The sequence below is a fragment of the Colias eurytheme genome, chromosome 15, assembly GCF_061535395.1.
Source record: "Colias eurytheme isolate Ceu_HAF_F1 chromosome 15, ilColEury1 Martin Lab GWU primary, whole genome shotgun sequence".
In the NCBI taxonomy this organism is placed as follows: domain Eukaryota; kingdom Metazoa; phylum Arthropoda; class Insecta; order Lepidoptera; family Pieridae; genus Colias; species Colias eurytheme.
The window spans coordinates 10285914-10310381 of NC_142994.1; the positions used below are offsets into that span (position 1 = coordinate 10285914).

Below are 24468 nucleotides of genomic sequence, written 5' to 3' on the forward strand. Positions count from 1 at the left end.
GGTAAGCGCATAACTCGAGAACGGCTGAACCGATTTCGATAATTCTTTTTTTATTATATTCCTTGAAGTACGAGGATGGTTCTTATGTAGAGAAAACGTAAATATAATGTACCACGGGCGAAGCCGGGGCGGACAGTAGTAGAAAATAAAATTCTTTAGAAATTTATAAATATAGATTACTTACATTCGACGAAAATTTTTAAACAACAAAAAGTAAAATCAGACGTAATCGAACTAAATACAACGTCAAAATTCTGTGCATTTAAACTACAAAAGAAAACAATAATGTTTTTGTAAATTAATTATGAAATACACACAATAAAACTAAGTTACGATAATAATGAACAACTTCATGGCTAATTAAACACGCAATTATATCGTTTTCCTTATTCGTATATTTTACGTTATTTAAGTTTATTTCATTATTTTCTGGAAATAGCCTCTACGTTTTTTCACTAACATTTAACTCAACTTCTCCATATTATAATATTAATTAGATAATTAATATAATATTTTTGGTGTTGCGCTTTATACCACTCTGCTTTTCAACCGATCCTGACGTTAATTTTTTAACATACGTTTGATGTAAACCAAAAACCGATTATTACTTCACAAAAAATGCAAATAGCTTTGAACTATGAAGCCGTAGAGAAATTGAAATCTTCCTTTGATTTTCGTTCCAGTTAGTTGGTTTGATACCGTCAAATGCCAAGAATATAATTTTGGATATAGCCCGCGACCTAATTACTCTAATTGACCGATGACCTAAGTATTGATTTCTTATTAAACACAGCGTTACACGTGTGAAAGCGACAAGTCCCTGACTATGTACCTTCGTGTACCTTTATTCCTTTTAGCATGCAATCTTTCGTTGAAATGTAACTAATAAATCCGATCTACATATTATATATACATGCATTGACCACTAAACCAGTATACTGTATAGATTTTTAATACTTTTAGTCAGCGTGTTAATTTGTTAGCAAACAAATTTCTTGTAATTTTGTTATTTACATACTCTTAAAAGCTTTACTCTAATGTTAGTCCATTGAATGAGTCCCTCCAAGGGGGGTCTAGAGTGCGTGAGTTAGTAACGTAAGATGTTTCTTCGGAAACATGTCAAGAGTCCCTAGGTAATACACATACTAAAACCCCGGGCCACTAGGAGGAGCCCCGGAGTGGGGGGAGGGGGGAAATTGGTTCCATTTTTTCATTTTTCGCTTAAATCTCAAAAACGGTACATGTTAGAGAAAAACTTTCAAGGAAAAGTTGAAAGGCCATAAAATTATCTACAAGTTGTACCTGAATCATTTTTTCCTATATCCTACCGTTTCTGAGTTATACGGAGTAAAACATGATTTTGGCTCAAACAATTTCCACATCAATCGATCAAAAAATATTTCTTTCTTCCAAAAAACTCAAATGTGCAACTTGTGACCAGTACTGATAGATTGCTCTTAATTAGTTCTATAATTGGTAAAATAAACACATTCCTCCATGGAAGCCTTTAGGAGGAATCGATTGTCAAAATATTATATTATGGCAGTTTGAGTTACTGAACTTGATCTTTTTATTTTTTTCTTCCAAAAAACTCAAAAGTGCAACTTGTGACCGGTACAGATAGATTGCTCATAATTAGGTCTATCATTGCTAAAAATACCAGATTCCACCACGGAGGCGTTTACGGGGAATTGAATTTTATCAGGGTAGTTACGATACATGAACTTTTTATTTTTTTTCTTCCAAAACGCTCAAAAGTGCAACTTGTGACCGGTACAAATAGATTGCTCATAATTAGGTCTATCATTGATAAAAATACCAGATTCCACCATGGAGGCGTTTACGGGGAATTGAATTTTATTAGGGTAGTTAGTTAAAAAGTTCATGTATCGTAACTACCCTAATAAAATTCAATACCTCCTAAACGCCTCCATGGTGGAATCTGGTTTTTTTATCAATGATAGACCTAATTATGAGCAATCTATCGGTACCGGTCACAAGTTGCACTTTTGAGTTTTTTTGGAAGAAAAAAAATAAAAAGTTCAAGTATCGTATCTACCCTAATAAAATTCAATTCCCCGTAAACGCCTCCGTGGTGGAATCAAGTATTTTTATCAATGATAGACCTTATTATGAGCAATCTATCTGTACCGGTCACAAGTTGCACTTTTGAGTTTTTGGAAGAAAAAAAAATAAAAAGATCAAGTTCAGTAACTCAAACTACCCTAATATAGTATTTTGACAATCGATTCCTCCTAAAGGCTTCCATGGAGGAATGTGTTTATTTTACCAATTATAAACCTAATTAAGAGCAATCTATCAGTACCGGTCACAAGTTGCACTTTTGAGTTTTTTGGAAGAAAAAAATAAAAAGATAAAGTTCAGTAACTCAAACTACCCTAATATAGTATTTTGACAATCGATTCCTCCTAAAGGCTTCCATGGAGGAATGTGTTTATTTTACCAATTATAGACCTAATTAAGAGCAATCTATCAGTATCGGTTACAAGTTGCACTTTTGAGTTTTTTTGGAGAAAAAAAATAAAAAGTTCAAGTATCGTAACTACCCTAATAAAATTCAATTCCCCGTAAACGCCTCTGTGGTGGAATCTGGTATTTTTATCAATGATATACCCAATTATGAGCAATCTATCTGTACTGGTCACAAGTTGCACTTTTGAGTTTTTTGGAAGAAAAAAAATAAAAAGATCAAGTTCAGTAACTCAAACTACCATAATATAATATTTTGACAATCGATTCCTTCTAAAGGCTTCCATGGAGGAATGTGTTTATTTTACCAATTATAGACCTAATTAAGAGCAATCTATCAGTACCGGTCACAAGTTGCACATTTTAGTTTTTTGGAAGAAAGAAATATTTTTTGATCGATTGATGTGGAAATTGTTTGAGCCAAAATCATGTTTCACTGCGTATAACTCAGAAACGGTAGGATATAGGAAAAAATGATTCAGGTACAACTTGTAGATAATTTTATGGCCTTTCAACTTTTCCTTGAAAGTTTTTCTCTAACATGTACCGTTTTTGAGATTTAAGCGAAAAATGAAAAAAATGGACCCATTTCCCCCCTCCCCCCACTCCGGGGCTCCTCCTAGTGGCCCGGGGTTTTAGTATATTTATTACCTAGGGACTCTTGACATGTTTCCGAAGAAACATCTTACGTTACTAACTCACGCACTCTAGAACTTTTTATTCAATGGACTATGTAAAAAGCATCACAAAATCGTAACCATATACCACGCCCAACATCAAACAATAAATCTAAATCAGCATACATCACTCGGTGTCCAAACAGCTTTCAATACGGGATGACTTGAGCGCGCAATGTTTACGTAAAGAAACAAAAGGCTCGTCTCATTGCATAATGCCCTCCTTCCGTCCAGCCACGGTACCACGCTACTGCGAACCGCATGATGTATAACGCATTCACGATTTAATAAATTACAGCTGTTCCTATCTCCAATCTTTTTCTTTATTTCTGAACGCAATATCTGTCTTAATTGTTTGTTTGGGTGCACTGTGTTTCGCGTCGGTTTAAATCAAAGAAATGGTTGAGCAGAGGTTATTTTGAAATTATAAACATTACACAAAATATTTTATATAGAAAGCACATGTTAAAATGGATATGCCTCACTTCAATACGAGTGTTATTCACTTATAAATGGTTCGGGCTTTTATTGGCACATCTACATTATACTACTCTTATGTTTACGAGATTTTTATGTACCCTCGATATCGATGTTTGGAAAATGACAACTTATCGTTTACCGTATATGCTTTGAGTATCGTGGTAATATCAATCCTTAGTGAGTCCTTTTTCTTTATATTAATTTATACCGATTGTTACACAATTGATGTCGAAAAGCTCTCAAGATGTCTCTCTCAAAGAACGAAATGCCACAGAACGAAATAAAGAAAGAAGAAGATGAAATGGTTAATTGAAGAACAAGATTTATTGATGCCACCATTGAGTTACTATGTACTACGTGATGCTACCTGACGAAATAATATATTGTACGCAATATTTAACGATTAATGAAGTAGCTATGAATATTAAGACGTTAACAATAAATCAATAATGCGGTAAACATGACAACCGGTTAACTGACAATTCGTCGAGCCCCAACATTCCACTCTCAATTATAAATACTACGATTAAATAATCGATCTGTCAAACTTGACTTTTAGCGAAATTGTCTTCATTATTTATACTCGTTTTGTGTTGAAATTATTTAATTTTTATCGAACATAATGTTGCTTTTTGCTTTAATTATACATGATCCATTATGTATAATAGTGATTAATGCATCAGCTTGTTTTTTTGTGTTTAATAGGACTATTTTGTATATTGCGATCTTCTATCTCTAGTCATGATTTCAAACAAATAATAAATTAACAATACATATAATTATTATTTTTTACATCGAATAGAAAATTGTACCTATTATTAATAAATCAAACATTACAAATTCGCTACGGATGTAATAAATATACACGTTAATAAAATATTCCTAAATATTTTATTATTATAATTTAGCACAATAGGCCAATTTTGGACACCAAAATAACAGCTGAATATTTTATAGGCACAAATATCATAAAGAAAATCCTCCAAATAAAAGGCAATTTGTTCAAATAGAAAGATCGAATCTAACAATAATTTAGGAACTAAATGAACAATAGTCCTAGTGACCCGATGAGGTCATTGACACACATGAAGTGATGATGTAATCGCATTGTAGTGTCGTTTACTACACGTCTGGTTTAATGAATGGACGATTTCAACTACGCTGACGTGGAATGTACGCTTAAAACAATTCAATTGGTTTTTACGTTCTTGTGTTATCTTGATGTTTTTAATACTTGTATCTATATCGGAGCCAGTAGGCTGTTGGACTGGTTCGTGGGATTGAGATTAAATAAGTCTACAAGAAGGGCGCTACTTACAAAGTTACAAGTTCACATTATCACCTAGTAGATTTTTGAACTGTTCAAATAGGTCTATGTTTATTTTGAGATATTATGCGGGTCATTGTGTGGAAGTGTATATGAAAAAAAAATGAAATTTTAACATTTTTGTGGATTATAGGTACCCATTTGGAAGAATTTTTGATATAATTTCTAACGATTGCAAGCATGCATTTGATCGAACGTTTTAAATAACAAATAGGTTCATATTTTACCGGCTTGTTATACATTTTTAAATTTATATACCGGACATTTTAGGTATTTTTCCAAAGATAGATATTTTCTACTTACGTTGTGATCAATACCTATTTAGGATATATTAGCGGTGCTAATAATTTCATTTTTAAAACTTTCAGTGTCTTAAAAGAACCTTCAACCTGATTCATTCATATAAAACGTCACTTTTTTATAATAAAAATTGTAATTTTCCGCGCCAATTTGTCAGCATTCATGAATTACATTGCAAAGAAATACACGAGATAAATTTACAGATTGAATTCTTATAAAGCAAGCCGGAAGAGCAAAACGAGTAAAAAAATAGCACCAACATGTGACATTGCAAAAAAATAAACAAAATGCAACAAAATAAATGCATTTCCAAAGATAAACCATCAGATCCGTGGAAAACCGGTCCCGACCGGTTTTGGTGAACACAAAAACGTAAAAAATAACATGCTGAAGATTATATTGTTAAAAAAACGCACAAAAAACCCTTTGTTGCGTGTGAGATGCTTACAAAAAACGCATGGAAAAAATTAAACAGAAACTCGGTAGTCGGCCTGATGCACATCAATGTAGGGTTACTTAATACGAATTCCGTGAATTATTACTTTTCTTGATTTTTTATTAATGTACGTAACGTAGGTATCATTTATATAAATAAGATATGTACATATAGAAAAACTACAGAACTATTGTTTAACTAGGTGCGTGTAAAAATAAATAAATGATTGCGTAAGTATAAATAAACCATAACAATATTATAATACAGATCACATGATCTGCATTGAATAATTTGGCATTCTAAGTTGGCATTACAATTCATATAATATCAACCATAATTCATAGAATATTGTGCAATGAAATATCCCATAATCACAAACTCTACCCTTTTAAAACTCGTATCTTAATGACATGCACATTCCAAATAAAGCCACACAACCCGAACAAGTGTAACAACTAACATAGGCAACAAAAAGTTAGGAATTAAAATACTATCCGTTACCAGCTCCGCGAACTGAACCGTTAAATCTACCGAAATAACAATATGACAAAAACGCTGGCAAGACAATACTTATAAATAATTCATTAGCAGATGCCTCGTATCGTTAAATTATCGATGAATCATTAAGCTAATGCTCCACAGACGAGATGACATTGAAATGAAATAGGAGCGTGGCGTTCGTTGACATCGTATACGTAATATGCGATAACATCAAATGTGCTAATATTTCCTGTACGCGTAAACATTCAAAATCCTGTATGAACATGAATATGCATACCTATGTAAGTATTTAATTTTATGATGAGATCTATTTTAAAACGAACCGTGTACATTCCTACATTTGTTACAACGAATATTAATTGAGGACAATGTAGTTTTTAAACACATTCTCTACATCTAAATTAAGTTTATTCATTAATTATAATTTAATTGAACATAACAATATCAATTAAATTTTATTCTACGCATGAATTATGTGGACAAAATTATAATCAACGTGTTATGTTGCTACTTGCTACTACCATGATGTTTATATTGAAACGCTTATAAAGAGACAAGTTCCATGAATTTTAAACTGCTATTACTTATTTGGAATCATGTAAAAAAATCTTTTATGATACATTTCAATACCGAGAAATGAATCACTTAACTGTAATGTACATTTAACTTTAAGTCGAAACGTTATACTATGTTGTAAAGATAATAAAAGCTTCAAAGAAAGCCTAATGTTTAGTTTGTCTAATGCGCTTATATTTTGTTTGCCTCTCGGCCCTAAAAGTAATTATCGTAACAATATTACATGACTCAAAAGTCAAAACATCTGTAACAAGAAATGCATCTACTAGCAAGAAATGTTATAATTACAAAGAAACAAAGAGTAAAGACGTAATAAGCCTTATTACTGAGAAGCTATATAACAATGAGCAGAGTTATAATATCCGCAAGGATGCCGTGACCAATGTCCCACAGATACGTGAGGAATTACAATTATTTCCTGCTTCTATACGACTGAGGACTGAGGTTGCGAAAATGTGTGTCGATTTGAGAAATTATATTTTACTCATCGTTCTATAGTGATTCATAATTATGTATCTTGTCATTTGAGGACACAAAGATCAGAAAGTTCGATTTTAATCAAATACTGAAATAATTTCACAGCAAATTAGTAGAAATTATGTTTTTACAAGACTATGGAAAGGAATAAGAAGAAATAGAATACAATAGCAGTAAGACCACAATCATAACCCTTACAGCCTGATAATTATAAAGTATCTAATGATCCACGTTTATCAAACAAGTATAGACAACGAACTAGAAACAGAAAACTAATTCCTAGCAATTACAAGTGCCTGCAAATCGTTGTTAAATTCTAATTGACATCTGACAACCCTGACCGAAGTGACTGCCGCGTACTTCTCATGCCTTTTTAGTCATAGATGAATAGCGATAAAGTATAGATAAATTATTCTGTAAGGAAAACCGGAAGGTCGGCCACAAGGTGCTTGATGCACCTGCCATATCCAGACCTTTAGCGTTATGCCTTGAGTGCAGCGTGCGATCCGTAAACAAATTGTTATTTTGCTTTGACTTATGAATATCGATTTTGCTCGATTGCAATCATCATGTTTATTGCGAAGTAATTGTATGTTTGCAGAAACGTGTTCTTTTGCGTTTGTGCTATTGCTTCACTTTTACTTTAGAAGTTTAAAGCGTGGACGAACTTAAATATAGTTCTCCTGTAACTCTAGAAAGTTATATATTTTATATCCTCCCTCCTTTTTATTGCCGTTAGATAACATGTATCACGAAATTCTATAATTTGAATAAACTAGCTATATTACCTATTCTTTTTTAAACTTTTACAAATTAATAATTATTTATGTCAAAATTAATTCAGAGTCTCAACATAGATTTAGTTGTAACGTAACGTTGCACAATAATAGCGTTAGCAATATGTATTATTATGCTGAATATCGGTTTCCAGGAAAACAGAGGACATTTCCTAGACATACATTATCCTCACATATTGTTATGAATGGTTACTACGCACTACAACACTTTTATTTAGTAAATAAGTTGGTTTTAGTTACTAAATAAGTTGTTAATACGATATTAACAGTTTAGAAAATATATCTACAAGTTCTTCAACTGTTCGTATACGTAATTTGATATTTATAAGACCCAGAAGTTTTTACAATACATCCAAAACTGTTAAAAAAGCGACTGCATAAAAAATAACAATACGTCCCTTGCCGAATAGGGTGACAATAATATTATTATTGTTGAGACGTGACAAAAAACTTCGCCCTTTGCGCTACTAACGTAAAAAAGCGCCAAATATTGTGCCGGCGTTGCTTACCGATCGCGATCGAACGGCGGGCTATCGGACAAGGATCGTCACGGGGCGACCGTTCGCGCTCATGCATGGCGTGTAAGGCTCCGGATAATCACCTCGGTCGATGGTGTAACATAACTTCGCATCTCCCAGCGCCGGCGGTCAGCTCCGCAACGGTAGAGCACTGCACATCCTCGCCATCACACACTATCGATCACACTGGCACACTAGTACACGAGGACACTGCGCGGCACTGACGCGGCAGTCGCGGCACACACGGGCGGCGCGCTCTATGAACACCGATGCATTGGCGGCAGTGCGCCGTGGTCCCGGGCGCGCAACAGCTGACAGGAGGCGCAGGCCCCCCGCACCGCCGCTCCCCCCGCGCCCGCGCGCGCAGCCGGTGCGTGCCACACCCCCCACCTCGCCCCTCGCACCTCTAATCCATTATTTACGGACGGCCGACCGGTTTCGGCCGCTTCACGACGACCGTTCAAATTAATGCCCTTCCTATGTCCGGCCTCAAACGCGATAAGATTACGGTCGACGAGCTGCGACTGGCTCCGAGTCCTCCGTCCTCGCTCGTCAGTCGTCGGCCGTCTCACGTTGCATTCGACGGCAGTGCATAAACCGCGAGCGACATAAAACTGGTGCACTTTTATGACAAACGTGGCTGATATAAGAATAGGGCAGTTGAACGAACCAAGACAGGCATCGGCCGGTACTGAAGGCACTAAAATGCCTATAACCCGAGTGAAATATTCTGTTGTAAGCCACAAATGTAGAGTTGAAGCAGTAAATCAACGTAGAGGCCGTAAAAACGCTGTAAAAATAGAATTGGATAAGAAATGCCAGCTCTTCTTGATGCGCTCTTTAAAGCATTCGCTCGCACTTAGTCATAATACGCGACTGTTAATCCAAAGATAACGTCATAATGTACCCACATACAAAAACTTTCTCAGTCGACCCCCCGCACTCGCCGAGTTTATCTAAGCATTTATCTTATTTCCTTGAAAACAACTTAAAAATTACATTCCTTATCTCTGTTCTTGGAAAGTAAATCTGTTGAAAAATCCTTATAATAGTATTCATAGAAACCATTGTTTTAACAATTGCAAACTCTTTTTACGTTACAGTAGTAATTATTATATGTACTAATTAGACATTTAAGTTTTACATGTTTTAATTTTTCTATTCATAGGTACATTCAGTAACGCAACCGTCTTCCTGAAACAATTCGCTAATATGAACTAAGAAATACCAACGCAGTGTATCGCCTATTTTTAGCGCAATCGAAAGCGACAATGAAACATTTATTTTATTATGTTCGAGAATGACGAAAGTAATAAAATCGCCGCGGGGAGGTTGTAAATTCGAATATCGTAAGTAGAACAAACAGCACAGAAATACACGACATTATATTAAGACCACCACATCGATTAGCTTCCGTGAATAAAGTATCATATTCTGTTCTAATGTCCGAAGGCATTAGGTATCTGTAAAGTAAGCAGCGTGCGCTCGTATGGAGGTCTTCGCCAGAGGGTAGTTCATAGTGTTTCATTACAAAGTTCCCAGTAACATTAGCGCCGAGCGAGTAGGTCCAGAGATACCTACTCCGGGATCCACTTTCGGACAGCCATAGAAATCACGTAGTTCGCGGAACTTTGTTACCTGTGGTGCGGCAGCGCAGCGCGCCAAGGTGAACGCTCGGGCCAAGGACGAGCCGCGCGGCGGGGAGGGACGCGGCACGACCCCCCTCCCGCGCACCCTCGCCCCCACTTCCAGTAAAAACGCTCTGAACCTTCGAGGACGAACGATACCCAGCAAAAAACGGCCCCAACGACGGAACAAATAGAAAACGTTTGGAAAAAACAAGAACAACAAATAACAGGGGTACCGGGAACGAGAATGTAGTTACGTTGTTAGATGTCAGAGTTACAGTTCGCATGTCACCTGCGCCTACGCAGACGGGTCACGCACTAAGGCAGCATTCTTATGATGTAATAGACGAACTATTAAAGAGATAACGGAAGAGACGGGGAACCGGATCGATTGCCGATCGACCAATGATCGCACAAACTTTTTTTATTTTGTATTATCGACTTCGAATGCAAAATAAATTAAAATGTATTTTAATTCCTACGCTGAGTAAATAAATCGATAACAATTCAGTACATAAATACTAATTAGGTTGTCCTAGGCTAATAGAATTCACGTTAATTTAAAATAGCAACGATACAATCGAATTTATAGGAAGGCCACTCCGGCCGATAACGACGTTCAATTCGTCAGCTATAAAATAATAGAGGTTACGGTGACGAGCCACTGTATCGTCCACATTACATCACCGTTCACAAATAGCCTGTCCTGGAGCTAGCGTGCAGACTACACGAGTGCGTGCGCTGCGAAGTGCCGGGGCTCCGCAGACCACGCGCTTCTCTAACCGAGCACACACTAACACGAGCGAAAGAGACGATAGCCTGTTACAGTTAAGCAGGAACTCTATTTATATGCAAATATAACCTCGGACTCGACACCTGTTTGCGTATTCTCGGCGACGCTTTGTGGCTACTCTGTCTCCGGTATCCTTTGGAATATGGAATACCAAGTTAACATAGCGTATAATTAAATTTATCCACATCAAAGTGTGAACCTTAGCTCGTTGCTTTAAAGGAGATTACCGCACTCAGGGACATCGTGTGCACAGAAAACGTAATCATTCTTTTTACTTGCTTTGTCTCGAAATTCATTATGCAAAATTAATTACTTAATTCCTTTGTTCAAAATGTCATCCACCCCTACATAATTTATTTTAACTTCATTTTAAATCCGTTGGCTTACTTATATGTTTGTAAAGTCATATACCTAAGGACAAATTTGCATCGAGTGATGATTTACGTACCAACAGCGAATTTAATTAACAATTAATCACTAAGGATTATAAATGACACTTTATGCAGTTGTGATAAAATAGAAAAGGTCAGAGCCTTAGGGTCAGAGATTGTATAATATCCTAACCTCCAAATTCCTTGGAATAAATGAATTCTCCAGAAAAATAGGATGAAATTCAGTTTGTAAATTATAAATGAAGATCTAGAGATAGGCAATAATAAGTGAAAATGTGTAAAATTTATAAAATCCAACAATTTAATTACAATGTCCAATACACAAGCAAATATTGTGCAATCTGAAGTCAATAGGTAAAGGTTATTTACCTCCTGTCGGAAATTCGCCAACTTTATAAGCGGCTTATTTCGCAAAACCACAGATTTCCAATGCTCACTCGTGTTTGATTAATCAATTCCCCTTGAGGTTTTTGCGCTGTCACTTATTTCCATTAATGTCATATCTCCACCCACACCCCCTTGTGCGTGGAGCAAAGAGAAGAATGAGAGCGGGGTTAGCCCGTTCATTTATCATACTCGGACCGAGCCGCGCCTGAGTGTGTTTCTATGTACGGCTGCGTCCAGATAGCCCGTCCTTTATTTTGTTTACACGTGTTACTCGAATCGCAATGGATTGGCGATTGTAAACTCATACATTACGAATTCTGGATAAATCTTTTGTTTTGTTTGTGTCCGATACTCCTTTATTTTTATGTGAAGTCGTAAGGAGAAATCAACAACAACGATTTTAAGCACTATTGAAATAGAAGTGCAACGGCCTGGACAATAAAACTTCCTGAATATAGACAAAAACCTCATAAATGCTGTTAACCATAAAACATTTATTGCCATCAACGTACAAATATTAATGAAAACTTCGTTCGTTTACAGAATTTCGATGTTTGCTAATCCGAACTCGACCGCAACCCATTAGTTAGATTTACGGATGCATTAACATACAAACGATGATGATGAAATGAGTTGCATGCATTGCTGCTTACATTGAGCGTGTTGATGCATGCTTGTGGACAACATGACTACAGCGTGCAATGGATCTCTTGGCACAGTTTCGTACCACTGTTAGACGATGGTGTTATCGGCCTGAACAATCATATCATCGAGTCCGAGATCGACGCCCGCGGTGTCCTTAGTTGCCCTTTTGGGCGATGCTCCTCTGACACTATTGTATGCACTGCGCCACGGATTCGTTTACTACGAGTTTTACTTGTTTCTTTGTGTTAGATTTATCATGCTTTTACTATATTTAGCTCATCGCGCACTAATTTAATTTACATTTTAACGCTTATCTGTTTTGCACGCTGTTCTTAATAAGCTTGTGTTGAAAGAAACAATTTCTTTATTTGTCCAACAGTTCCGTGGATTAGTTATACCACCACTAATATTTCAAACCATTCAATGAATTGCAAAATGGAGGATATCCAGAAGATTTTCTTCTATTAATTTACTAGAAACGTCATTAAAATCAAAGCGAAATCTTTACCTGCACTGTTAGCTGGTCCGGAACGTTGATTAATTATTTTTTCAAAGGTGAGGTAAGGTTATCATAACCTGATCTCTCGTATTTATCCTCAGTACTCGAGTGCAAAATCCATTACGACGGCAATGACCGACGTTTTATGACATTTAATTAGGATTTAACTGAATAATTACTGCAGTATTTCTGGTGTAACAGATTGGGCACGAGCCCGTAATGTTCGAGCTTTGGACACCATTTTGCGTGCACGAGATAGATAAATACATTCTTTTTCTTTAACTTTTAATTGCACGACTCATGATGCGAAGCATCAGAGAGTGCTTTACGATCGAAAAATTTTTTTCGCCTCATTTTTGCAGCTATTCTTATTATTATAGCCTTGTTAGTTCACGGAATCAAGATATTTTTTAATATTACTACTACTATTAACTATCTGAAACTTTTCTGAGTTTTATGTACCTACCACAAATCTCAGTAAAAACAGAGCAGAAAATTGCAATATTTTCCCTTAATATTTTAGGAACATTCTGGACTCAAGGAAATTATCAAATTAAACTTTTTTTACCAGTTAATCGACCAACGACTCGACGCTAGATTAAATCTCTAAGTAGAAGTGCTTTGCCGTCATGTACACGTAATGTAATAATAAAATTTTGCACTTTGATGTCGGTAGCCAGTTCACAGGATCGAGGGGTGGAAAATCACCCGCGGCGCTTGCTTCCGTAACATCTCTCAATTTCAAAGTCGGGGTGTCGCGTCGGAGGGCGGCACTAACCCGGACTCCAGTTACCGACGCCGCTTTGACCTACAAACGAAAGCTCTTTCCACCGTGAATACATTTCTTTGCATATCCCTTTTAGAGGGACCTGCGTCGCGATTGTAACGCCGTTTTTTATAAAATTGACGGCGTCAGTGGCTTACTTTGCTCTCCATACGGATCTTTGAATTTTTTACGAGTTCAAGTCGGTTACAGAAGGAATTTCTGAAGGGGTGGATTATGTTAAATGGATTGATCCCTTAGAAGTTATGATTGACATTACAGCCTTGAGTGAAAAGTTGAATTCTACTTCAGATGCCATGAGCGTATAAATAATAAATATTTATTTTTGTGTTAACACTTAATTTGTTAATGGTGTTCGTGTATAACATACAGTATACAAGTGCGGTTAGTCTGAAGTAGGTATTTCATTTCTAAAGTACTTGAAGTGAATATTTAAAGTGCGTGAACAAAAAAAATTGAGTACATTCGGATGTTAGTATCGCCCACAGGTAATCGTTAATTACAACATCACGGCACCTCAATTTAAACTCTACGTTCTAAACATAACAATATTCACTTATGATTAGTAACGGGTCGTTAAGTTTCACAAGTGTGACGGAAAGGGCCAAGTTTTATTCCAATTAAACATGCACAAATATAGCACTATGTGAATAATCTGATAAAGATGTTTTAAGCATTACACACGTAATAAAACATTCACTTGATAAATTGTCACAAACCCTAGAAACAAGAAAGAATGATTCCCCAAACCGGTTTTAGATAGCGCTGTCACCCCAAGACGTGTCTAAATCCATCGCGCACTTCCCTAGCAACATCAGAGAAGCGTTATAAATTATCCATACACGTAAAATAAGGGGCATACAAAAAGAACAGTGGCCGGAAAGGGACCGCTCGTATACGATAGCGACAATTTACCAATCAATCGCTCGCTCGTCTAGCATTCCAACCGTGGAGCGCTTCAAGCGCTTTCGATTAAATGGCTTCGTTTCGCTTTTTACTACTGCATATTATTTTATTTAAAAATGTACAATTTGTACAAGATTTTTACAACAAGAGTTATAAGCGTTGACACGAAATCTCACTAAGAGCAGCAGAAAATTGCAATTTTTGGCACAAGGCCGTCAGAAAATACACAGTTTAAAAAGCGTTCTTGGACTACTATTTTTATTCAACTGAAACAATGGAAGAATAACTACGCACTAGACACAAAGAACGCGTTCTTCAAAGAAATGAACAAAGACTAATGAAAATATACGAAACAGAATGTTCTTATTTCCCGGGCAAGGAGTGGAATTCGCCTTCCAAATATGTGAGGGCGTTTAGAGATCTAGCTAAAACCGGTTAAATGTAGCACGATACCGTAGCACACATTTAAATAATTGCATGATGTAACATTTTGGACTATCCTATAATTTTAAAATATGTCTATACTAATATTATAAAGAGGAAAAGTTTGTAAGTATGTATGTATGTATGTATGTATGGTTTTCACGCAAAAACTACTGGACCGATTTCAAAAATTCTTTCACCATTAGAAAGCTGCATCTTTACTGAGCAACATAGGCTATATTGCATTTTCAAAAAAAATAGAGATCCTTACCAAAAATGCAATAGTGTAACCCAAGGTGTAAAAAAATCCTCAATAAAACTTCTGTCATCGCGTGCGCTGCGGAATCTATTGAAGATAGAACAAAAAAATGTTCTACGGTATTATAGAATGGATCAATATCAACAAGAAAGTCCGCGATACCATATGTCCATCTTCAGTAGTTATGTTACTACAACAACTTTTTTACGTTTTCAAAGTAAATAGAAGTGCCGACAGTATTCAAACCATGTTATCCATACACATATATTAATCCTTATCCCATTAAATGATGTTTTATTATAGACTGTTTCAATACCAGCAAAATACTTTTTAAATGAAAAGAATTGGATATTCCATTCCAAAGATATAACGAATTTTTAAAAGTGTCAATCTACAGAAAATAGTAGGTATACTGTTCGAGCAGGCCGTAGTGCGGGGGTCACGGAGGAATTCTACCAATATGCGTCTTGACGGAACACAGTGGGGTTTTGGTCGGTAGGAATCCGACATAACCCACGGCCCCTCCCCCGGAGGCCGTGGGTATCTATGAAAGATTTCCCCACTAAAACAAAAAAAAAAAAAAAACAAAGGCCGTAGTGCGGGACGGGGTAAAGGTGATTTTCATGTGATTCAAAATTAAACCTATAGTCCGACCTATAGTAGACTTTTCACTGTAACGATATCGCATCTATGCGGGTGAAACCGCAGGGCATTGCTAGTATTATATAAAAAATATTATATACGAATAGCATAAAAAGTGAAAACAATCTATACAACTAAAATACTAATAAAACTTTCATAAAAAGCACTAAAGCGCTGTCAAGCAAACGAGGGCACTTTTTATAGGCATTTAACAAATTTTCCCAATATGAAACAAGCAAAAACAAAGCGGATAGAGCTCTGCAGCGGCAAAAGGGAACAAATAATAGGTCCGCGAGCCACGCACTGCCGTCGATTGGGCGTCATCGCCGCTGACCCCATTTCGGGAATAACTTACATTTTTACCGACTGCAATGGACAATATTCATGGCAAACGTTTTAGAGATAAATTAGACCAATCCTTTTTATAATTAACAATGTTTTAACAATATAGGATATAAATCGTCATCGTTCATTTAAATCAGACAATAGACAACAAATGAACAAACGACAAAGTTCAGTATTGCTAATCAGAGCAGAAATACATATGAAAATATAGCTACAAACACGGCGTTGCAACTCTAGATTGAAAAAGCCGTGTCCTATAGTGTTACACTTATAATGTATACGGGCACGTTTAAATTAATTAGCGGCAACGAGTTAGACTGGATCGGGCTAAGGTTGAACTCATAAATCTTGGAGGCGGCATTAACGCAGAAGGGCAAAAAGGGCGAAAATCGCGTACCGGCGGCCCCCGCTCGCCCAGATAAACGGATTTAAGGCGTCAGGGGACATTAAGATTTAAATATTCGTTTTGTTTCTTGTCTTTTGTAACGTGCAGGGGATTCTGGAAAATGCCGGACGTCGCACGCGTGATAGGGTTCCTATTAGGATCGATTTTAATTATAATTACCATCCGATTTTAAAAACTGTGCTTGCTTATCCAAGATAACGTCTCATTCGATATATTACACGGTAATTAGTAACACGGCGTATGTTAAATTATTTCGAGCGTATATCAGATATTATCGATAATGGCAAAGACAGAACTATACATTAGCGTTGCTAGATCAAATCTCGTGTCAATTAGATGGCAAGCGACAACGGGCCCTTCGCTTATCTGTACAATGAATGATGATAAAACTCTGCGATCTAACAAATGCATCATAAACTATCAACGATCGGATAAGTTACAGTGTGATAGGATTACATCAATACAAGAAAAATTATACATCTGTTACTATTTATAAACTGATTTTTATAGATTTTTTGTTCACCAATACTACAGAACCAACATATTTTTCTTCGAATTAAAGTTAACAATTTAATTTATGATTACGTGTTTTATGTAGCTATATTATATGGTTATTTAGCAAACATCAAATTCATCTCGCACGGCGGTACCCACGCACGCTGCATTTGCAATATTTAACGGTAGACGCGAAACAAGGCAGATAAGAATATCCAATAAATCTTAGCTCAATCTTAAAGCTAGACATCAATTAGGGACGTGTTGGAAATATTAAACATAGCTGCCTTGGGAATTTATATATTATAATGCATTTACAGTTTCGTCTATTAAGGAGACAGTGGGAATATAATCTATCAGTGTCATTTTAATATGTATAATGAATTAGTATTTATTTTAGCAAATATTAAACACCTTGCTACATTCCTTTGAGATTCATCTTAGCATCTTCCCTTTTATCTTACAAAGAAGCTTAAGTTTATAGCCATTTATATCAATATTCATATTTTTAACGTACCCAAATCAGGGTCAAAAACCGTCTAACGGCGTAATTCTTACTAACCTCAAGGAGGAACAAAGACAGTATAAAGCGAGACAAAAAACAGCAAAACGCATCGAGTGCAATTACTAACTATGTATTTACGTTTGTCGGTATGAGATAACAGAGCGCCGACAAAGCTGCGGGTTCCGATCAGGGCTGCCACAACGAGATTATTCAAAACATTTCTAGATAATTTACTAATTAACTAGAAATGTTTAAATAAATATTTTGTTGTCTAAGATATACCCTACGGCCTACAGTATCTTTATCATATTTGTTATCGGAAGCTATCATATATCGTATACAAATTATTGTTGTGCTAATAGCTTTGAAATCATTGTGAAATTCTTTGTATGAATTCTCCCGTTTTTTCGTTCAAACCTATTTTGACTATATAAGTTCTTATCTGGAAACTTTTTCTATTAGGTATACATTTTACGCTATCTGCCAACCCTACGCCAGCGGAAATGTTCTCTCCTCTAGTGCCCTATTTATATTCTGCAAACCGCTATGCGGCACCGATGTGCTCAAATACAGGGATGTCGCTACATAATGATCCCTTCAACTACCAATTCTATCCTTTGACTAATGGTGTCGTTTGTATAGACAAAAACTTGGCACTTAGGTGGCTGGTGTGTCGTAAGGAAACAGCTGATGACTGTAAAAGTGGTTAAGGCGTGAGCATAGCAGCGAAATGTCCTGGGTTTTATTTTCAGCAGTAAGAAAAATAATCTTGGTCTGGTACAAAATGTTGTTCTCCTACTTGCCCGTAAAAAAAAATTGGTTAGTGAAAATGTGAAAAGTGTCTGTCCTATGGGACGCGCTGTCTAAGGGAGACGTGACTCAATAACTTATATCAAAACTGCGTATAATATTCTGAACAACGTTTCCAGATCACGAGTAAGTGAAGCAAGGCAGGATTTTCGTATTTTAGTAACATTATACAGTTCGATTAGATTGAATTCGCAATTCCGTTGTTAGCGGCAATAGATTGTCTAAACAAACACCAAATTGGCTGAAATGGTCCACAATTTCGAAATAGATTCGATATCAATTCAATGTTTACTTGCAACTTGAGTTATCAGCACTTACCTGCTAAACTACCTGGCTCCGTGGAAGTTTCTAGTAATAAAACTTTATAGTTTGCCCTTCTCTTATCTACTTTTATTACCTTCGCCTTATTCCCTTCGAAACTTTCAAACTTTATAATGGACGTTGACGCAAAGTTTCATTTTAATATTCTAATTTAATTATCTGTCTGCGCGGTATATTTTAGACTTGGGAGTTTTAATATGATTATAAATAAGTTTGTGGTTAGATTAGGTTTTAGGTAATACTTACTTTCAAACAAATCTAGTTTTATCTATTCAGATGAAGAGACACAGCTGCATTGTGAATAATAATTAATCAACTGATAATGAAGACTTCGAAACAAAATCGTTCAGCCACAAGGAGTCAAGTTCAAGGTCTCTTAAATAATTTAAAAGTAGATAACAATACGATAACGTATCTCTTTAAATTAGATAGCGCACACAATCACAACCTTGTTCTCCTAAATCCTTGCTTGACAACTATTTTCTGAGTAGAAACTCTTATTTATCGGAAACCTATAAAATCACTGGAAGATAACAGCTAATGTGGCAGCGGAGTCTCGATTGGAGCTCCATCTATCCCTGAATTATCAATTCGATCGAGTTGGGTCGTACGGCGAACCCACTTCACGTCAGAATAATGGATTTGTCAACAAGTAACTCGAAACGGTGAATTGAATTACGAGGGCCCACGCCGTTTGCACACTTTAAATATGTATTTTATAATTGGATATCCTAGTAGGGTTCGCTTTGTGCTCGAGAGTTTTTCTGCTGTCTGATCATATTTTACGTAATGGAAGTAAAGGTTTAGCTAAAGTGGAAGGAAATAATAAATGTAATAGATCCCGTAACAGCTGTTATGCCCTTTTGAGGTTCGACGAAAACACGGATTCGAGCCTTTCTACAAACTTATAGCAATTCTTTTGTTGTTCGTTATTTACACAAAGAACATGCAATATGCTTGTATTTTTGTGAATTATTTCTAGCAAACAAGTGTACGCAGGAGGCACTGAACCACATAAAAACCTTTCAAATACAACATCAATACATATTACGCCACTGTTATTCTAACCGTACCACTGCACTCTTATACATATGCATGCGTTATATGTATACCTATAGCTACACATGCACACATGCATGCCGGTTCAAACGAGAGACCGCCCTGTAAGTGAAGGCTGGAGGCACGTTTGGTACACCTTTGATCTATTCTCGCCTTACCAACTATATATTTATACATTGAAAGTTGAAACTAAAGCATTTTCGGAAACTTAAAATATTATCTACTTTGGTATTATGAATTATGACTGTGGCGGTGCATTGATAGTGATAATTAAGTAAGTATATCGTTTGATTATACCAACAATGATTTAGCGAATTAAATCAGAACTTTAAAAAAACCGACCTGATGCTAATCGCAATTTATATATATATACATATTTTTTTTCATTCAAGATTAGGCAAGCATTTGACCATCGCTTCGCCTGATGGAAAGCGATAAGCATGGTCTAGGATAGAGCATGCTGACCTAATGCCTATTCACTTTTCTTTTGAATAAGTCCAGATTATAATTATCAGGAAACACGCAGGCCGGAAGATTGTTCCATTCCCTACTGGTATGCACGAGAAAGGAAGAAGCGTAACGCTTAACGCGTGGAATGTCGATGACAGGGGTGGAGACCAGCACCGCGTCGACTCGACCGGTGGTAAAAAGGAGAAGCAGGTATCAGGTTGTGCAGCACATTCACCATGAATCATGATAGATCCTATATCCTGTGTTCTTCAGCACATTCACCATGATAGATCCTGTAGAAGACTGCCAAACTAGCCACTTTTCGACTATGTTCCAAGCTGTGTAGTTTCGAGGTGGGGAGGGCCTCATTCCCGATAAGCCTTATGGCTCGTTTTTCAATCGAGTCCAAGGCGCTAAGTTGGTATTTTGCTGCATCAGCCCAAAGGTGAGAACAATACTCCACACCCGACCGAACTTGAGCTTTATAAAGGTTAAGGAGCTGTTCCGGTGTGAAGAATTCCGCCACTTTGGAGAGAATTCCTAACTTCTTGGCGGCAAGAATAAATTTTAGCTTTTTTTATCGATTCAAGTAAAATAAAATTAGGTAATTAAATATTTAATACTAGTTATTATTTACATTCATTCACAGATATTCATACAGGCAATATATACCTATATACCAATATACAGGCCTGTAGTGTAACCCTACCGCCGCCGGCCGGTCCGGCCGACCCATTCCCACGTCACTGCCCCAACGTACCTGCAAACAAAACAAAAACATTTTACAACTGCACTTTATGTCAATAAAAATAAAATTTGAAACATAACAAATTAAAACCCTCATCGACTTTTGGCCGGCTGTAAAAATCAACCATCAAAGTGGAACATTCTTAAAAAAACATTATAATGATGATGTCTATGTAGTTAGTGTTTCCTTATCAAATATCATGAAAAGAATACCTTTGCCCTTACAACAGTTATCACTTCTGCGTATTTGTTTTATTGAAATGTTTTATCTAATATGTACATTGCACAACTCAATGAAACAAGTAACTAGTAACTTCTTACTTTTTTGTCAAAAATCTCGTGATCTTACGAATCATGCAAAATCTGAATGAAATAACATACGCATATAGTATACAAAATTAGAGCGATGTTTTCAATTCGCAAAGCGGCGGCAAATCTCACGGTATGATAATAGCGACTACACGAAGTACCGATAAACGCTAACAGATAAAGGTGTAACTAGGCGGAAACTTTTTGATATTGTTTGATATTGTTACGTAAGTTACTCCAAATTCTGCTCGTGTAATTACTGAATGAGTTATCTACAGACATGCTTACGTTGATACCACGATATTTTCAATGTTGATATGAATACTTAGAATAGTGAGATAGTGACACAATCGGTGATCTTTTTTGGGCAGATTAGTTTTGATGCGAAAAATGTAAAAACCCGGTTTCTTTTAATAAAGTAAATGGGTTTCTATTATCGTAGTATAATGATGATATGTCAAAATATTATAGCGATGATTATGATTGATAAAAATTTAAAAGTCAATTTTATCCAATATACAATCTAAACCATACATATTAGAAACTAGGTTTACACCCGCGGCTTCGCCCGCACAGTCAAAGAAAAACCCGCATAGTTCCCGTTTCCGTGGGATTTACGGGATTGTGTCATTTTCCCGGGATAAAAAGTAGCCTATGTCCTTTCTTGGGTATCAAAATATCTCCATACCAAATTTCATGAAAATTGGTTCAGTAGTTTAGGCGTGATTGAGTAACAGACAGACAGACAGAGATACTTTCGCATTTATAATATTAGTATGGATTAGATTGAAATTAGATTCGTAGCGCATTATAATAGCAGCAAGCAGGGAAGTTTCCGTACCATATTATATTATGTAGACACATTACATAGCCAGTGTGAACGTGCTAAAGAGCTTGCATGGAGTGTGGGAGGACTCGTACTGAGGAAGAGGTACGTCCGCTACAACGTGTTCTCATATTTACAAGCTCTTTAGATACTTTTCTTATTTCTGAATACGGAATATGTTAGACTAGCTGCTTAACTCAGCCAATTTCTAGTGGTATTTTTTATCGATTAAGCATTTTTCGAATTTTTCAGTTACATACAATTATATAAATAATTCCACTTTATAATATTAAGTGTTATTTATACCTCGTATTTCATGTTCTGTACTAGGTATGTAGAATTAGATTTAACTTTAATGATCACTAGTCTGAACAATATATTTTATATCTACAGTTAATAGGACAGGTTGTTAACGATTGTTCTCTAGTTTCTGTCCACTAAGTTCTATAGATTTATGATACAATCGAAGGTTGATAACAATTTTCACTATATGCCCTGCTAATGCAAGTATTTAATTTTACGTCAATACTACTTTGTATAATCTCATATATGTATAAAATTCTCGTGTCACAATGTTAGTCTGCATACTCCTCCGAAACGGGTGGACCGATTCTCATGAAATTTTCTGTGCATATCGGGTAAGTCTGAGAATCGGCCAACATCTATTTTCATATGTACCACGGGCGAAGCCGGGGCGGACCGCTAGTATCGGTATAAGAGAAAGGAAATATTAACAAGAAATCAGTAAAGTTACAACAAGCTTCTATCTATAATAATTATGTTTTATTAACACTAAAATGGCTATCATAACTGGTTATAAGCTTTAAATTTGAAATTGAAAACTGTACGTGTACAGTGTACACTAAGCTCATGAATATAATATATTTATGAACATTAATCTCAACATATTGCTTTTGTAAAGTCCAATAGAGATGTAAAGTTATATTTAAGACTTTATACTGAGTAAAAGAGATATTTCGTAAGTTTAGTTTAGTTGGAAGCATTCGAGTAGGTACACTTCTATTGTAAACAGCCCGCGCGACGTTGCCGCACCGCGCTATTCCTCTAACCACCTGGTACCTGAGACCATGTTTATTGACACTGTTCGCCTTACCAACTTCGATCCTTTCCAAAGAAATGCTTCTCTTTATTTAACTTTCCTCGTCAACGAGCTGCTAGACATTTGACGTGGGTATATTTGTTTTTGTTAATCTATATCGATTGTACTTTTTAGACGATTGTTATCAATATTATATTAATTTTAAGGTGTTTTAATTAAACTACAGCATCATTTTTGATAAAAGTAATTATACGATACGATGAGTATTTTTGTGTGATTACTGTACCAAGTCAATCACACAACACCTAATATACTTTTGTAAACATTCTACAGTCTAACCTACCTATATTTATAATACATAGAAGAATCTAAACAAGAATTCCAAACTCCCGACGTAGATCGTCAATAATGAAAGTGAACCTCTATCCTTCGCGGCGAGTCGTCAGCACGCAGCGCGCACACAACCCTGCGACGCCCCAACGAGGGGATAGTTAATCCCCTGTCTATTTCAAACACGTTTTACCTCATTCGTTTCGCGTCCAACAAAAAACTTATTAGATTTACTTGCTCGCTCGATCAATACACTGCTTATTGTGATTTGACACTCTCGTTTGGGGGGCAATCTTTGATGTTTGCAACATGTTAAAAAAGTATATTAGAAGTGTATGTAATCAATAAAACGCATCAGTTCAAAAATAGCTTATTGAACTTAACATGATTGTGTATTTTGTATCGTTTTTTCTGAAATTGTTTAAAACTTGACAAATTAAAGAATAAAAAAAGAATAAAACATAAAGTTGGAATCTTTTAAAACACGAAAACCTAAAACTAAAACTGTATTCAAATTTCAAAGTGCGTATCATTGTACGTAACATAATACTCGAGTCGATACGGATCAAAGACATTCTTAAAAGGATCGTCAAAAATTGTAATTGAATTAATATTCGCCTGCATAAATACGCTAATTAATTCCCACGCACGCAGCACGCACTGGAGGAGGAACCAGTTTCAAATTGTAATAAGTGCTTTATATTCCTGATTTTAATTCTACTTTTGTGATGTTCTTAAATATTATGACTTTTAAAAGCTATATTAAGATTTGATTGAAGTAATAATCTGACATATTTTGCGACTTACGAATTTTAATACATTTCTCATTGAAATAAGGTTGTAATCCATACTAATATTATAAATGCGA

The 24468-nt window shown here is 36.0% G+C and overlaps 1 protein-coding gene across 3 annotated transcripts in view; it reads right to left on the reverse strand.

Annotated features, from left to right (window-relative positions):
* The window catches only part of jing (AE binding protein 2 jing), a 134408-nt gene that overhangs the window by 30199 nt on the left and 79741 nt on the right, over positions 1–24468 (reverse strand). The window contains exon 1 of one of the 3 annotated variants that reach the window (XM_090110480.1): positions 8663–8889. The exons of 1 other annotated variant lie outside the window; for it this stretch is intronic. In XM_090110480.1, coding sequence (XP_089966606.1) covers positions 8663–8682 — 20 coding nt within the window. In that variant the 5' untranslated portion in view covers positions 8683–8889. Of the gene's footprint in view, positions 1–8570; positions 8890–24468 lie in introns of those variants that run through there. One more of the 3 variants, XM_090110481.1, reaches the window with a different exon arrangement.